We start from the raw sequence: 17,226 nt of genomic DNA on the forward strand, positions 1-17,226 counted from the left end.
TCTGTCAGCACCTCACTGGGATTCTTTGAGGGACCAGGAGAGTGCAGTTTAAAGAAAGGAATTGGGGACTTTGAAAAAAACAGAATATACTATGCTTTAACTAGGGTGTTCAAATATTTAAGGCACTCCAACTGCTATAGACTGTAGAGAAATGGCAGAGCTCCTTAGAAACTCCAAAATCTCAGGAAACAAATGGAAGAATATGGGCTTTGCAAATGACCTGCTGACTTCTCTATCTGGATAGCATGTGTCCAGTTCCTGAATATCTGCTATGTGTCAGTCAAGTGGTCAGGTGCTCAGGCCACTGAAGAGTAACACATGCTCTCTGGTATTAGGAAGCTTATAGATGCTAGACATGGGGCACATGCCTTTCATCCCATCTATCACTTGGGTGGCAGAGACAGATGGATCTCTGTGGGTTGGTAGGAAACAGATGGTACAGGGTTAGGGAGGTAGCTGAGTTGGTAGAGTGCTCACCCAGCACATATAGTCTCAGATCTGATCCTCAGAGCCATATAAACTGAGCCTTGTGGGGAACGTCTATAATTAATGCCAGCATCTGGGAGGTGGAAACAAAAGGATCAGAAGTTTAAGGCCAGTTTCAACTGCATAAGAACATTTGAGGTCAGCCTGGGCTATACACGAACTCCAGAAAAAAAAAAGGGGGGGGGGAAGGGGTGGAAGAAGACAAGAAATTATATATTCATAAACATAAGAATAAAACTGTAAGTACATATAGTAGATGTTGCTGTGCAGAGAGGTCCCTAGCTCAGAAATATATGACCAAATCAAAGGAAGTTTTCTGAGGATAAAAGCTGAAGTCTAATGGACATTCTGACTGTAGATGATGGATGGGTTTATCCTCTGTACAACATCTGGCACAAATGTGGAAAACACACACACTTTTTGTGGTGCTGGGGAGCACACCTTGGGACGTTCTACATTTGAGTCCTATACTCTATAACTGAGCAACCTGTGCCTATGAGGCTGTTGCTTCTACTTCCAGAGACTGACCCGAGTGAGGGCTCAACAGGCTAACCAAATGGTATTCTGCTGAGCAATTGCTTTAGTCCCTGGAATGACTTGTTAGACTGGGTGTTGCTAAGGGCATAAAATGTGTAAAGGACAAGGACACTGGTAGCTAGCTGTCTTAACAATACATGGGATAGCCCCTCATAACACAGAATTGTTTGTCCTAAAATATCAAGAGGGCAAAAGTTAAGGCGTCCTAAGGCAGGCAAAGGGAAGAGCAGGCTCGAAGATGAATGGTGGGAAACGCAAGCATCTGTGACACTGTTTGAGCAGGAGACAGACACTCAGAACTCTATACACCTTCTTAAGGAGTTTTGCTCTTATTTTGAGAACAAAAGAAAAACAAGAGAGAGTGTTAAGCAAAATAGAGCAAAGGATTGAGGATATTGTTGGTACATGCCCAGATTAAAATTTTAAAAAGCTTACTGACAGAGGTATGGTGTAGGACAGAAAGTCTGAGTTGATGAGACAGGCAGCTCTGTAACACAAGCTTCTAGAGACTCCAAAGGCTGGAGAAACATGACGGTGGTAAGGGTGTAAAGTAGCTAAAAGTATTACTGCTACAAATGTTTAGTCTGAGGAAAGGAGACATAAAGAAGTGGGTGCCACGTACACTGTCATTCTACAATGTGGAGGCATGTATGACAGCTAACAATGTGTCTGCTCTTCTAGAATTTTCTCAAGGAAAGTGGAATAATCTCCAAGAATGGGCAAATATTTTCCTCATATTTCAAAAACAGGAGACAAGAATATCCAGCTCCCCTTACCCAATGAAAAATGTACTCAGGATGGCCTCAAACTCTGCTTCCTGCCTTAGCCTCCCCTAGTATTGTGATGACAGGCCCATGCCAGCAGGCCCGCCTCCCCTTCTTTTGCCTTGAAAGTGACATATGGTGACATATGAAGGATTTTGTTTATTCAGACTCAGACAGCACAAAAACCAGAGTGGTTACAATTTCTTGTATAAGTTATATTCCACATTAATAATCATACATTTAGGAATTAATAAACCAATACTTAGCCAGGTGGTGGCGGCACAAGCCTTTAGTCCCAGCATTCAGGAGGCAGAGGCAGGTGGAACTCTGTGAGTTCGAGGCCAGCCTGGTCTACAGAGCTAGTTCCTGGACAGGTTCCAAAGCTACACAGAGAAACCCTGTCTTGAAAAAAAGGAAAAGAAAAAGAAAAAAACCAACCCCCCAAAAAAACCCCAATACTGGGTTCTATTTAGTATAATCTCAAGAAGGTGTTTTTCCTTATAATAAGAGTAGCTATGCTATATATTACATGGTTTAAAGAATAATAAACCAACAGAAACTTACCACCAAGTAGCAATTCATTTTAAATAGTAAAAGTTTTCACAAATATTTGGCTGTGTGAATTTTAAGACGAAGATTTCACATTATGAATAAGCAAAGTACACTCCAACTTAACCTGTTTCCTTCATGGTACCACTCTACTACTAAATGAAAATTCCCTCTTGCAAAATGTGTATAAAAACAAATGAAGTAAGTTAAAAACCCAATAATTCTTGGTCTCATTTCTAGCACCTGACTGTTCCAGTTGAAAATTAATCAAAATGGTATTTCTTTATTGTTTTAGACCTATAGTCAACAACTTTTTGACATCGTTCAAATTTTATGTTAAAATATTGTATTAATAATTTGTTGTCCTGTAGCCTATGATTTTATAACATTATCATCTGAATTGTATGTTAAAGCTGCAATATGTAAGTACCAAACAAAAGCATTGGATAGTTTAGACCTTTAATTGGCCTAATTTTTCTTTAGTAGAGTTACAGCTTCTGACTTGATAACTTTTTGAGAATATTATAACATATGACTGCACTCCCTTTAATGAAATACTGAAATTTTATGTAAATTTATATTTAACTTAACATTCGACTGTGTAGTTGTCTAAAGCCCCATTACATTGTAATGACACAAGCATGTCTTATCTACAAAGAGAGGCCATAGACTCTAACACCAAAGCTCTTTTAAATCAAGAATTATGTGACTGATACATATTTAGTTTCCAAAGAAGCGGAAAAATTGATTCTTGCCTTCAGTTGGGTAAGAATGTCTTTTCAGTAACTAACAATAGGGCAAACACTTTTTGTTCTTAAGAAGAGCAGTTTTAAAAAAAATTTTTTATCCTAATTTACTCTTCCACAGATATTTACTCCACCCAAAGCACAATATTAATATTAGTCTTAAAGGAATTACTACTCACCCAATGAAAGCCACCATCTGTTCTACGATGTGCTTGCTGAAAGTTATTATAACGAAGATTTTCTGTAAAGAAAACAGTGATTAAAAGTCATTTAAAAGAACTACCTGTAAATTCTAAAGTATAATTGTCTAACAGTAATTTTAAAGGGAACTTTAAAATAAGAAAGCATTTAATTCAGAGGGTAGTTGGTATTTTAAAGATGCTTTTCCTTGAGCACAGCTGTGGTCTTTACTAGGACACAGGACTGTCTCAGAGAAAATGTGAGTCATGAAACCTGAGATTGGAGGAAACGGTGGAGAAGCAGCAGCTCTGTGCATCAGAGTCCTGTACAGAAGCCACGGGTTCCCACATAGTTCCCACCATGGACTCAATGCTGATTAGATTGCTCTAACAATAGGAGTCCGGCCTAAATCTACTTCAGATTTTAGGAAGACTGCCTACTGGTTTAGGAAAGTTTTACAGCAACAAAATAAAAGTTCCCAGAACCTGAACAAGTCTAACCTTCCAGGCTTAGTGCTAAAGAGCCTCTATCAGACTTTCCAAGTTTTTAGTTTGGTGAATATGAGAAGTACTCTATTAATTGAATTAAATTAATTAAAGATATCGATACATGATGTTAGAACAGCAACAACAAAATACTGTTAGGGCTAAAAGGTAGCAAATACTCTCAGCTTGATTCAACATGTCAGCATAAAATACTTATTATGGATAACAAAAGCTGAGAACACTTCTTCAAAATTTTGAAGAGCTTTCCCAACTTTCCACAAATGATAGAGAGCTGGTAAGCACAGAAAGAAAAAGGAAAAAGAAGCCGGCACTATGACATGGAAGAGTAGGGGAAGGAAATGTATGACTGATTAGAGATTCAACAGTTTCTATTTAACTTTAGCTTATAAGGATGCACAATAATTCTCTAACTAAATATGAATAAAGCTGAATCCCTGGGGTTCTCCAAATTCCTGACAAGCTCTTTAGTGCTCTGTTTTGTTTGTTAAATGATTAGCCAACGTAACCGAAGGAGAAGGGTGGGAATAAAATAAAAAACAACAGCTTTCTTTTATCTACTCACTATAAATGTGAGGCAAGCAACGCAAATAAGGTTATAGAGTAGATTTAGAGGGAAGAGCACTAGGAGAGGGGGGTCTACACTAAAACCGGGTTACTTGGAGCCTTACGACTTTCACTCATCAACAGAAATAATGGTGTGACTTTCAGTGATTTCAACACTGTAAGCTTTCCCTACCATCATTGCCTAACAATGCAAAATCAGCCAGTGCCCAATAATTACACAACTTCATTGCTTGAGAAACAAAACAAAATTTCCTTTTTATATGCAACAGCTTAAAAATTCACTGAGCTGGGTAGGACATAAAATGTGTCAGCCATTTAAGAACACACGTCTCAGTCTTCAAGGCTGGAGGTCTGAGTGCAGATTCTAACAAATAAACACAAGGCACAGAGCACTGAACAGCTTTCCCACTCATGTGCACACAAGAGGCAAGGGAAAGGGCTAGGAGGGGTAAAGGATGTGAAGAGAGGCAACTAATGGTGCCAGAGTGGACTAAGAAGACACCATGAGTTGAAAGAACCCTTAATGGCTAAAAGTTTAAACCGACCCAGCTATCAAACTGCTAGTGTGTGCCTACTACATGTAGAGGCTATTACCAGCACTAGAAAACCTCAGTGAAAGCCAGGCCATGGTTGTGCATGCCTTTAATCCCAGATTCTGGAGGCAGAGGCAGGCCGATCACTATGAGTCACAGGCCAGCCTGGTCTACAGAGTGAGTTCCAAGAGAGCCAAGACTACACAGAAAAACCCTATCTCAAAAAACCAACAAAACAAAACAAAAACCCACAGTAATCCAAGGAAGAGATATTTTTGGGGCTCACAATCCACATATATGTTTTTTATGTTCCTTTTCATGGGGATGCATACAGGCAAAACAAAAACAAAAACAAAACAAAAAAAAAAACCCAAACCAGAAACAACAACAACAAAAACCCCAAACAAAAGTCATGCTAAGTAAGATGAAGACAGATAATCATGTTAATTTTCTTCATCATTTCTAGCAAGACAGTGTTTGTAAGGATCCCCTCTAGGCAGAGAAGTTGCATCTACCTAGTGAGCAGGAAATTCTGACCTAAAATAGTAGATGTGCCTATGGGAACTTTTTCAAGGAAGACAGACAGACAGACATTAATAAAAATAACGTATTGGAAAGGTGTCTAATGTTAAGCTGTGAGAAAAGAGGATGAAAGAAAAGCAAACTTGAAGATAGGTTGAGTGGAGCATAGAAAAATGTGTGTGTGGGTGTTCCCTGGACTTCGGAACTGGCCGGAATGTTTATATTACTCATTAATACTGCCTACTCAAGGAATGAGAAAGGCTTGTTCTCCTAAGCTACATCTGGATGCACATCAAGTGACATGCCTTTATAAGCATGTTACTATGTACAACGGAGCATACTAAATCCCACAGTCAGTAAAGAAACCCAGATTTTTGCCTTTCAGAAACACAAATGGATTTTCTTTCTTTTGTTTCTACATAGCAGGTGAGAACAAACTTTAACTTCCAGAGCTTGTTTTGAATTTCAGGTCTTAAGGCAAGTCTTTTTCCCTCTGAACATAAGCTGTTCTCTTTGAAACCTGCAAAACTACATCATAACTGCACTGGTCCTGATAAAGAGCAGGCAGTAAACCATTCCCTTTCCTTAGTCACATCAATAACTTTGTTAAGACAAGGCAAAAGAAAGAACATTGGACAGGATACCCAGCATGATCTGGGTTAAAATCCAGCTGTCAGCATTCTTTTTTTTTTTTTGTTTGGTTTTTCCAGACAGGGTTTGTCTGTGTAGTTTTGGAGACTGTCCTGGAATTTGCTCTTGTAGACCAGGCTGGTCTCCAACTCACAGAGATCCTCCTGCCTCTGCCTCCTGAGTGCTGGGATTAAAGGCGTATACCACAAACGCCAGGCAGCTGTAAGCATTCTTATAGAAATAAATTACTTACAAGCCACTTTAAGTATGACAATTGTACTCAGAGCACTTCCCTTATCCCAGAATTCCACCGACGAGTTTAAAGTATGAGGTACATTAAAAGAAAATATGAATTGGTATATTTTCGAAGAAAACCTTAGGATGTTTAAAAAATCTACCAATTTTGACCCCTTTTCTGAAATGAAAGGTCTGCTAAGCTATGCATGTATAGCTATAGAAAGGTGCTTAGCATTAAAATTTTACAATAATTTTCTTTAGGGGTGAGGCCCCTGGTGGGTCTACCATACTCCACAGAAAGGCCATACACACACACACACACACACACACACACACACACACACACACACACACACACACACACACATGAGAACATGGGCAGCACAAATTGGACTTGATGAATTAAAATTTTTTTAAATATATAAGGTCGGGTGAGTATGGAAAGTGGTAGGGAGGGGGTGAGTAGGATAGAAATACATTGCACAAAACTTTCAAAGAATAGAAAAGAAACATGTAATAAAATTTATGATATATAAAGAAAGTTACTTTATTTATTTATTTAGTTTTTTGAGACAGGGTTTCTCTGTGACTTTGGAGGCTGTCTTGAAACTAGCTCTTATAGACCAGGCTGGTCTGAACTCACAGAGATCCACCTGCCTGTCTACCTAGTGCTGGGATTAAAGGCATGCACCACCACCACCTGGCCAGAAAGTTACTTTATTAAAGAAGAATAAAATAAGATAGATAGTTTGGTTCCCTGCATCCACCGGGCATCCTCTCTGGTCTCCTAGTGCACCAGGCATACATACATTACATGAAGGTAAAACATTCAAAGACATAAAACAAAACAGATTATGAAACAAACTGTTATAATATGTATTGAGAACTCAAAAAAAAAGCTATGTTAGCCTTTTTTTTTTTTTTTTTTTTTTTGGTTTTTTGAGACAGGGTGTCTCTGTGAAATAGTCCTAGCTATCCTGAACTCACTGTATAGACCAGGCTATGTTAGCATTCTTTTTTGTTTTGTTTGTTTTTTCTGCTTTTATGATTTTTTTATTTTACATTTAATTAAGCATGTCTGTGTGTAGTCTTGTATCTTTGGGCATTGGACTGCCTGGAGCTAGAGTTACAGGCAGTTGTAAGCTGCTTCGTGGGTGGTGGGAATTGAACTCAGATCCTCTGCAAGACCAACAGGTGCTCTTAACCTCTACGCCACCTTGCCAGCCCTTGTTTGTTTTTTCAAGACAGGGTTTCTCTGTGGTTTTGGAGGCTGTCCTGGAACTAGCTCTTGTAGACCAGGCTGGTCTCGAACTCATGGAAATTTACCTGCCTCTGTCTCCCTAGTGCTGGGATTAAAGGCATACATCATCACCGCCTCGCTTTGTGTTAGCATTTTTAATTCCCTAGAAAAAACAACACACACACACACACACACACAAAAAATAAAAAAAAGGGAAGAAAAACTATCTTAAGAAATATTACAAAATATTATTATTCAATAAAGGTTTTATTCTTAAAATTTTTTTATATAGTGTTTATATTTTAAGCACATAAATACCACTGCAGTATTAAAAAAAGTTGTGTTCACTGAACTCAATACTGTTTTGGGAGGGTTTACAACCCCTATATCACTGTCTATTCTGGAACTCACTCTGTAGACCAGCTGGCTTCAAATTCAGAGATCTACTGCCTCCCTAGTGATGGGACTAAAGGTATCTGCCACCACACATGACACTGAACTAAATATTTAATACAGGCAGGAAGAACTAAATTCCTTGAAGGAGGAAAAAGATATTGGTGACTCCTCAGTGGTCATTTTGACAGCAGAAGACAGACTCAATAAACTTTTCAAAGGCATGTTCCTGTCATCGTCCCTTCACCACTTTTTTGAGATAGGGTCTTTCTATGTACATCTGGCTGGACTGGAACTAGCTAAGTAGACCAGGCTGGCTTTGAACTCACAGTGAATGCTGAGATTAAAGGCATGAACCAACATGCTTGGCACCCCTCCCTCTTTTTAAAAGATTTATCTATTTGTCTATAGGTGTTTTGCCTGCATGTATGTATGTGTAACGTGTGCATACAGTGCCCACAGGGGCCAAAAGAAGTCAGATTCCCTGGGATTAGAGCTCTATATAGTTATTAGAAGTCATGTGGGTGCTATAAAATGAACCAGGGTCCTCTGGAAGAGCAGCCAGTGCTCTTAATTTCTGAACCATCTCTCCAGCCCCCTGCTCTCCCCTTTAGAAACAAGAGCCAGTGAGGTGTGAGGAAGAATCACTGGGGATAGATTTTTTATTAAATGATTCTACTGTTCTGAACTTTCTTTTGCTGCAAACCACACCGATTAAAAACCCATTCTTTCCAGGTTAATTTTTATCAGTGAGAATTGCCCTTAGATGGGAGACTTCATAGTCCAAGGCAGAATCATCTCTCTCACTTAGGCTCAGCCTTTTTTTTTTTTTTTTTAAACTTGTGTATATCTTAAAGATGATGCTAAGAGTGGCTTTGGGGGCTAGCAGAGTCTCACTTCTCTAACCACATGGCCAGCATTTCCTCATCTCTTCAGTTACCCCTCTCTTTCCTGCACTAACATCTGCCAGGTTTTCGGTAAAGGATATTGGTGCTGAGAGGAAGTGCTATGTAGAATATGTGAAAGAAAATAAGAATCAACGAAAGGTGATATCTTTCATGTGATGGTCAGGAAGCAAACTACAGGGTTTTTGACTGTATGAAAATGATATGCATTTTCTTACATGAGAACACTAACTTTATTTGATAAGGTTTTGATAGTTTTATGGAACAAAAAATAAAGCAAGAAGGAAGAAGGAGAAAGAGGAGGAGGAACAAAAAAACCAAAGCAACAGCAAGTGCCTTGCTCACTGAGGTCATTAAGCAGGGATTCACCTATAATTACCTGGATATGCATTTTAATGATTGCTTTTCCAATCAGGGTTGCACCAAAGAAGGTCCAGAACGGTACGAGGAAGTGCCCACATGTTATTCCAGCCAGGTCAAACAGGGGATTTGGAATCTATCAAGAGAGGGGAAAAAAATTTCATACAGAATTCAAGGAAAACTTTAATTCAAAAACCTACTGGTATGTGTTACTTACTATGTGACACAGATGAAGGTTATAAGACAACGTTCAGAAGACTAGGTAGGAATTCTAACATTAGTCCCTAAACTGGGTCTCATATTCCTCACAGACTGTCACTCTATAAGACCACAGCAAACTAAGCTGCACCCCTACACAGTTGTTAGCACATGAGAAATGGATAAACTCATGGATCTGCAGAAATTCAATTGCTTTTAGTAGACTTCTGTCCATTTGGTCTGTTTTCTATAGTAAGGTATAAATGAAGTCTTGAAATTATTGGACACATTATAAGTAAATCGTTACCCTAAACACAATGATCTAGAAGTGTCCATATCTTCTGTAAACATTATGTTAAATCCACAATTACATTTATTGATGATTTTTTTTCACATTTAAAAACTCATTATTAGCTGCTGGTGCTACATGCCTGTAGTTGTGGCACTTGGGCTAAAATACATAAGATACTGTCTCAAAAAATAATTTACTATTTGTACTTCATTTTAAGAAAGCCTAAGAGTTCGGGGCCATTTGACGTATTTTAAAAAGAAGGTCAAGGATGGAAATAGGAAAGCACACTGACCCAGTTGTTTTGAATACTCTGTCCTAGACAAAGAAGTGATTCACAATAAATACCTTCTTAAACATTCCCACGTTAAAACAATTTTAAGTAAAAAAGTGAAGAAACCAAAACTGTTTTTGAACCTTTCATTTATTTTTCTCCCATAGAAGTTCTGTGCCCTTGTGACTGTTGCCTGGGCCATTTACAAGTCACTTAATTTACAGAATTTTTACTTTTGAATTCCAAAAGGAAAGCCCCGATGTCAACAAGACTGTCAAATAATTAATAAGTGCCCCTTTAATCTTAATTACACATCTTAGAAAAAAATTCCTAGATAGCTAAACTCATCTTTAAGTTTATATTAACTCAAACTGTACATAATCAAAAGAATGCCTAAAATAGACAGTGAATTTCCAACACACAGGCACAAATGAGTAACAGTGAATACTTTTTTTTTGCTTCAGTAAATTAAAGAAATACTGAGACAATTTTTATAGTTAGGTTGTTCTCTTTTTTGTTTTGTTTTTGGAGACAGGGTTTCTCTGTATAGCTTTGGAGCCTGTCCTGGAACTCACTCTGTTGACCAGGCTGTCCTCGAACTCATAGAGATCCACCTGCCTCTTTCTCCCAAGTGCTGGTATCAAAGGTGTGCATCACCTTTGATAAGGGGTTTGCCTCACCAAAACACCCAACCCCACATGCTACATGAATCTATCATGCTTATTTTTCAGAGAAAAATGGTTAGACAGATTAAGGCATTTCTCCTTTGAAGAAGATCTGAACTCAGGCAAATATGGCTCTCAGCTTGTTCTCTCGGCCTCACATTAAGAATATTATTATCCAATAGGCTCCTCTGCTTATCCACAGTACGTTTCACTTAACACTGTATCCACCCCTCCATCCCCTTTAAGCCCCACCCCAAGACAGGGTTTCTCAGTGTAGCTCTGGCTGTCCTGGAATTCACTCTACAGATCAAATTAGCTTTGAACTCATAGATACACCTGTGTCCGCCTCAAGGGCTAGGACTAAAAGTGTGCATCACCAGGCCAGACTAAACTTCTAAATATTTATTTTATTAATTTTTATGAGACAGGGTCTCATAAAATGTAGCTCAGGCTGTCCTGGAGTTCACTATGTAGACTAGGCTAGTTTCAAACTCACAGAGATTTGCCTTCCTTTGCCTCCCAAATTGGGGATTAAAGGCAGGGCCACCACACACAGCTTCTAACAATCTTCCTGATCTTTGAGATAGCAAACACATTTCACTTTCCTCCTTCCTTTCATTCTTTAATTGTTGGCTTATGCTATATGAACACTCTACCATGGAAGTACATACCCAAGGATAACATTTACTTCCTTGTTTTTGTTGCTATTGTTTTGTTTTGGTTTTGATTGAGAGAATCTTTCTATGTAGCCCCGGCTGTTCTAGAACTTACTATGTAGACCATACTGGCTTCAAACTCACTCAGAGTGGTCTTTAAATTATCCTCCTGCCTCAGATTCTCAAGTGTTGACATTATGTATGTACTATCACCACCTTTTACTTATTTACTCCTAAGGTGTAGTAGCTGATAAAGGCTGATAAAATTACAGAAAAAATAAATGAGCATTTATGTGCAAGGCACTATATTTGTTACTGCAAAAATGTTTTATGTTTGTATGTGTGTTTCCAGGCACACATGCATGTGAGTGTCAGGAAAACTTTAGGACACCAGATACCTTCTTCACCTTTACTTGGATTCTGGGGGTTGAGCTCAGGTCACAACCATCTTACCAATTCACAAGCTGCTTTTGAAGATAAGGCCTCAAACCCTCAAGCCTGCTATGTCACCAGGGAAGACCCTGAACTTCTGACCCTCCTGTCTCCACTCCTCAGTGCTGGGCTATAGCTGTGCTCCATGTGTGGTTTATCACAAGTCTCATCCTTAATCTTATCAGCTTTTGTTACACTATTGTGATAGAAGACTGCTGAACGGAGTACACTATGGAAACTTGTGGCGTGTCCAGGATCAACAGCAGTATTTTAGGCACATGGACATTTTGGTTTAAGTGTGTGAGCATCTATGTGCATTAGGCATCTGTCTCCATCTCCCATCTTGCCATTGCTGAGATTACAGGCACATGTACTACCTTGGCTTTTTATGATTCTGAGAATCCCAACTGAATTCCTCATGCATCCAAGGCAGCTGTCACAACTAATATGTCTGAAGTCAGAAGTCAGGTTTTTAAGATAGGGTTTCTCTGTGTAGCCCTGGCTGTCCTGGAACTCAGAGATCCACTGCCTATCAGGTTTTATATGAATCTTCCTGTTAATACTTGTAACTCTAGACAAAGACTTAGCTAATTCATTTCATGATTAATTCTTTGAAGGAATAATGGATTTTATTTCTTTTGTTCTTGCTGAATCAAGCCTTTCAGATCTGAAGTCATTATTGTGTGATGAAATACTTGAAGTCAATAGACATGACCGTGAATTTACTCAATGCGAATAAGCTCAATTAATAACATGAATGATTCACAAAATTTATACTCAGCAAAAATGATAGCAGCTGGGTGTAGTTGGGCACAGCTTTAATCCCAGCTTTAGTAGGTAGAGGCAGGTGGATGATTTCTGTGAGTTCCAGCCAGGGCTATATTATAAGACCCCATCTGAACACCCCAAATAAAGTAAAACAAAACTCCACAACCAACCAACCAACCAAACAAAACCCAAGCCCCACAAATAACATTTTTGTTTATTCAGGAGTATCTCTTTAAAAACAACTGAGGTGCTGGAGGGGTGCCTCTGAGACCCCAGTTCAGTTCCCAGCACCCACACAGTGGCAAAAAAAAAAACATCTGTTACTCCAGTTCCAGAGGATCTGGCCCTTTTCTGACTTTTGCAGGTGCCAGACATGAATGTGGTACATGTACATACTTACAAGAACACAAAACACTCATACACATAAAAAACAAAATTGACTAAGATATATTCATACCATTTAGTAAAATTAATTTATAACTTCAAATATAATCTACTTACAGAAGCACAGGCCAAAATTCCAAAAAATCCAACTTTCTGTACTAGGCTTTGAACTGCCAGTTTTGCCCGTGATGCAAAGTCCTGTAGAAACAAAGATTTTGAAACATATTATTTATGATTATGTACACACACACACACACACACACACACACACACACACACACACACACACACACACACACACGGAGATGGTTCTTTCCTTCTACCATGTAGGTTCTGGGGATTGAACTTAGTTATTAGGATTTGGGACAAGTGTCTTTACCCACATAGGCATCTTGATGCCCCAAAAGACAACTCTTTGTTGTATTAAGTATCTTACAATCTGAGAGAATCAATTCTTATTTGTTTGTATACAGATTCTTGCTTTGTAGTACAGACTGGCCTTGAACTCATGATTCTCCTGTCTCTACTCCTGAGTGCTAGGACTAAAAAGGTATATACCACCACATCTGGCTCATACTGATTCATTCAAGGTTTCATGGGAAAACATACAAACAAGTCTTCACAATTTTACATACGCACCCCCCCCCCAGGTTTTTCGAGACAGGGTTTCTTTGTATTGCTTTGGAGCCTGACCTGGAACTCACTCTGAAGATCAAGCTGGCCTTGAGCTCACAGAGACCCGCCTGCCTCTGTCTCCCGAGTGCTGGGACTAAAGGAGTGTGCCACTGATGCCCTTAAAATCTCCCCACATTTAAGAATGAATTGCTGTATCTCTGGGACTCTCTCTGGATGCTCTAGAGATGGACAAAATATTGTTAACTACATGGGCCAAATCCTTGTGTTGTAAATCCTGGTTTATCTTATCCTTTTCTTTTCCCTTTTATAACCTGACAGACTTAATTGCCAAATAACAGCATGGTAGAAAGCCAGAATTTTTCTAGACAATGACAACATCTAGGCCTAAACTAGCCCATTTTGCAAAACTTCATTGTTTTTGACCATTTATCCTACCATGCTGCAGAGTTCATGAAGCTATTTCTCTTACCCTAGTGTACCCTTGTGTCTGCTACCCATTATTATCTCTTCACCCCTCACTCCCCATGCCCAATAGAATAATGTAATCATTATTCCTCTGTTAGACCAACATGCTAACTTCCGTATATACTTGACAATAAGGGGGTATTTATCTTTCTGTCCCTGAATTTTTGTTGTTATCTGAGACAGGGTTTCTCAGAGATCTACCAGTCTCTGCCTCCCTAGTGCTGGGATTAAAGGCGTGAGCCATCACTGGCTGGCTTCTGTTCCTGAATTATTTCACTTCACATATAATGTCCTCCAGTTCCATTCATATTGCCTCAAAACCCCAGAACTACATCCTTTTTCTATGGCTGAGCAATTTTCCATCACATACACACACATCATATGCTCTTTTATATCAATAGAAACCTAGGTTCATTCAATTCTATCATGACACTTACATAATTCATAAAATTATACAAAAGTAATTTTGTACCATGTGATTTAGAAAAGATCAACAAATTTATAGTTGCTAGGCAGTGGTGGCACACACCTCTAATCACGGCACTCAAGAGATAGAGGCAGGCAGAGCTCTGTGATTTCAAAGCCAGTCTGGTCTACAGATAGCCAGGGCAACATAAAGAAACCCTGTCTTGAAAAATAAACAAAACAAAACAAACAAACAAACAAAAAAAAAACCAAACATATTTAACCAGGAAAGAGACATAACTGTACAATTTATATAAAGAAACAAAAGTTAAAAATTATAGATACCTAATATGCTCATATTGGCCTATCATATCTAACTAACTCCTTCTACATAAGTATATTTAAGACTATAGAAGTTCAAAGTTTTTTTTGGAGGGGGGGGGAAATGGGCTTCTTCTATGCTGCCCAGGCTGGTCTAGAACTCCCAATCCTCCTGTATTAGCTTCCCAAACAGCCAAGACTATAGATATGAACTCCCAGCAGGAAACACATTTTTTAGTTTAAAAACAAATCCTGAAAAAGAAGTCAATTCAACAGGAGGACTATGACTAACAAAGGGGACTAGGGAAGTTGTCAGTTCTTTGAGGTGTCCAACATCAGTTAATCTTAGCACTTCCACACTCTGGATTTGAGTAAAGAATTTACCCATACAAACAAGTAAGGCATAAACTGCCACTGATTGTATTTTTGCTGTTTAAAAAAATGATTTACATATTTTTATTTTATATGTGTTGGTGTTTTGCCTGCCTTCATGTCTGTGTGAGGGTGTCAGATCCCCTGGAACTGTAAACTGCAGACAATTGTAAGCTGCCATGTGGGTGCTGGGAATTGAACCCAGGTCCTCTAGAAGAACAGTCAATGCTCTTAACTGCTGAGCCATCCTCTCCAGCCTTGTATTTTTGCTTTTTAATTTGAAGCTGACATGTATTACAAGCAAAAGAAACAAAACATCATTTTAATGGGAAGTTATTTTATTTTTAAAGGATTCATTTATTTATTCTGCCTCCTTATATATGTCTGCATACCAGAAGAGGGCACAAGATCTCATTACAGATGGTTATGAGCCACCATATGGTTGCTGGGAATTGAACTCAGGTCCTCTGGAAGAGCAGACCATGCTCTAAAACCACTGAGCCATTTCTCTAGCCCCAAGTTTTATTTTTTTTTTTAAATGGTAAAAGTAGTCTATTAAAAGGAGATTTTATAAGTTGTATGTATTTAGTTCTTCTAATAGTCCCCAGGTCTTCTGTTCTAAGAATTAATGTTACAATGATATGACAAATAATTCATGAACATTAACTGAAGTCATGGTGAAATCTGATTGTGTTTCATTATAAGAAATAATTAATTGAATAAATATGCAGTTTCATGGACTCAACTATCCACCTTGCCACTGTATTAGTACTTGTACCAAAGCTAAAGTATTTTATATTAGTCAAGAAATTTATGGTTATATTTCATAAATATTATGTTATTATATACATTTTTAATCTTAAAGTCACACAAATAGAATTTACTAATAAAGGCTGGGCAGTGGTGGCACACACCTTTCATCCCAGCACTTGGGAGGCAGAGACAGGTGGATCTCAGTGAGAATGAGTTTGAGAACAGCCTGGTCTACAGAGCTACTACCAGGACAGCCAGGGCTGTTACACAGAGAAACCCTGTCTTGAAAAACCATAAAAAAAAAATTACTAACAAAGTATGCATGTGTACACGTACATACAAATGTGCTTTCTTGTGCAACTGTGGAAGGAAGCCAGGGGTGGCCTGCTGCAGGCGCCTCCCTGTATGGCAATTACTATCACTATGGCTACTATTATTACTGGAGACAATGTTGCTCACTGTTCCTCCTGAGTTCTTTCCATCTCTGTCTCCCCAGTGCTGGGGTTACAGTCACATGTTGACATGCTTTTCTCTAACCTGGGTGATGATTATCTATACTTGGGTTCTCACACTTCTTCACTGAACCACCTCCCCAAATACACCAACAAAGGTTAAAGGACTTATTTTTAATGTGGAGTAGTCTCAAGGATGGAACCCTGGCTTTCAAGTGCTCTACAACTGAGGTATCCCAGATCTAAAGATCTAACTGGAACTTCATTCTTTTGTCTTCCCACAAGTTCTACGCTATAAATGTAATTTTGCTCTCACGGTTGCCATATAGGTTAAAAGGCATGTATTAATTTGAGACAGGGTTTCATTGTATAACTCTGGCTGGCCTGGGACTCACAGATCACCCTTCCTCTATCTCTTTAGTGCTAGGATTAAAGGTGTATGCCTCCAAACCTAACTGTGTTTTTTGTTTTGTTTTGGTTGTTGTTGTAAGTTATTTACTTTTTATTTTTTTATGTATTTATATTAGTGTTTTTATCTATAGATATGAAATTATATCACGTGCAAGTAGAGTGCCTGCAGAGGTAAGAAGAGGACACCAGTTTCCCCTGGAACCGGAGTTAGAGGTGGTCTATCATGTTATCATGTATGTGCTAAGAACCAAACCTGGGTCCTCTACAGGAGAAGCCAGTGTTCTTAGCTGCAGAGCCATTGCTCCATACAATTATTTTTAAAATAAATTTTCATTCAGATGAGAGTACAAATATCTTCCCTCACTATCATATACTATGCAGCTGAGTTTCCTCCATCTTGGGAAATTGCAGGGGTCAGTTGCTATACCTGGAGTGCAAAGTAGGGGCCTCACCCTGAGAAAACCACCTTCTTTCTTTTTTTCTTCTTCTGGTTTTTCGAGACAGGGTTTCTCTGTATTGCTTTGGAGCCTGCCCTGGATCTAGCTCGGTAGAGCAGGGTGGCCTCAAACTCACAGAGATTCACCTGCCTCTGA

General features: G+C 38.8%; 1 protein-coding gene across 1 annotated transcript in view; it reads right to left on the minus strand.

Annotated features, from left to right (window-relative positions):
- Vmp1 (vacuole membrane protein 1) overlaps nucleotides 1-17,226 on the minus strand; it is an 88,629-nt gene that overhangs the window by 14,543 nt on the left and 56,860 nt on the right. Inside the window, exons 8-10 of the mRNA XM_051187289.1 lie at nucleotides 12,936-13,016; nucleotides 9,172-9,288; nucleotides 3,262-3,323 (exon numbers count right to left, since the gene is read on the minus strand). Of these exons, the coding sequence (XP_051043246.1) occupies nucleotides 3,262-3,323; nucleotides 9,172-9,288; nucleotides 12,936-13,016 (260 nt within the window). The remainder of the gene's footprint in view (nucleotides 1-3,261; nucleotides 3,324-9,171; nucleotides 9,289-12,935; nucleotides 13,017-17,226) is intronic.

Source organism: Phodopus roborovskii, unplaced genomic scaffold, assembly GCF_943737965.1.
Source record: "Phodopus roborovskii unplaced genomic scaffold, PHOROB, whole genome shotgun sequence".
NCBI lineage: Eukaryota > Metazoa > Chordata > Mammalia > Rodentia > Cricetidae > Phodopus > Phodopus roborovskii.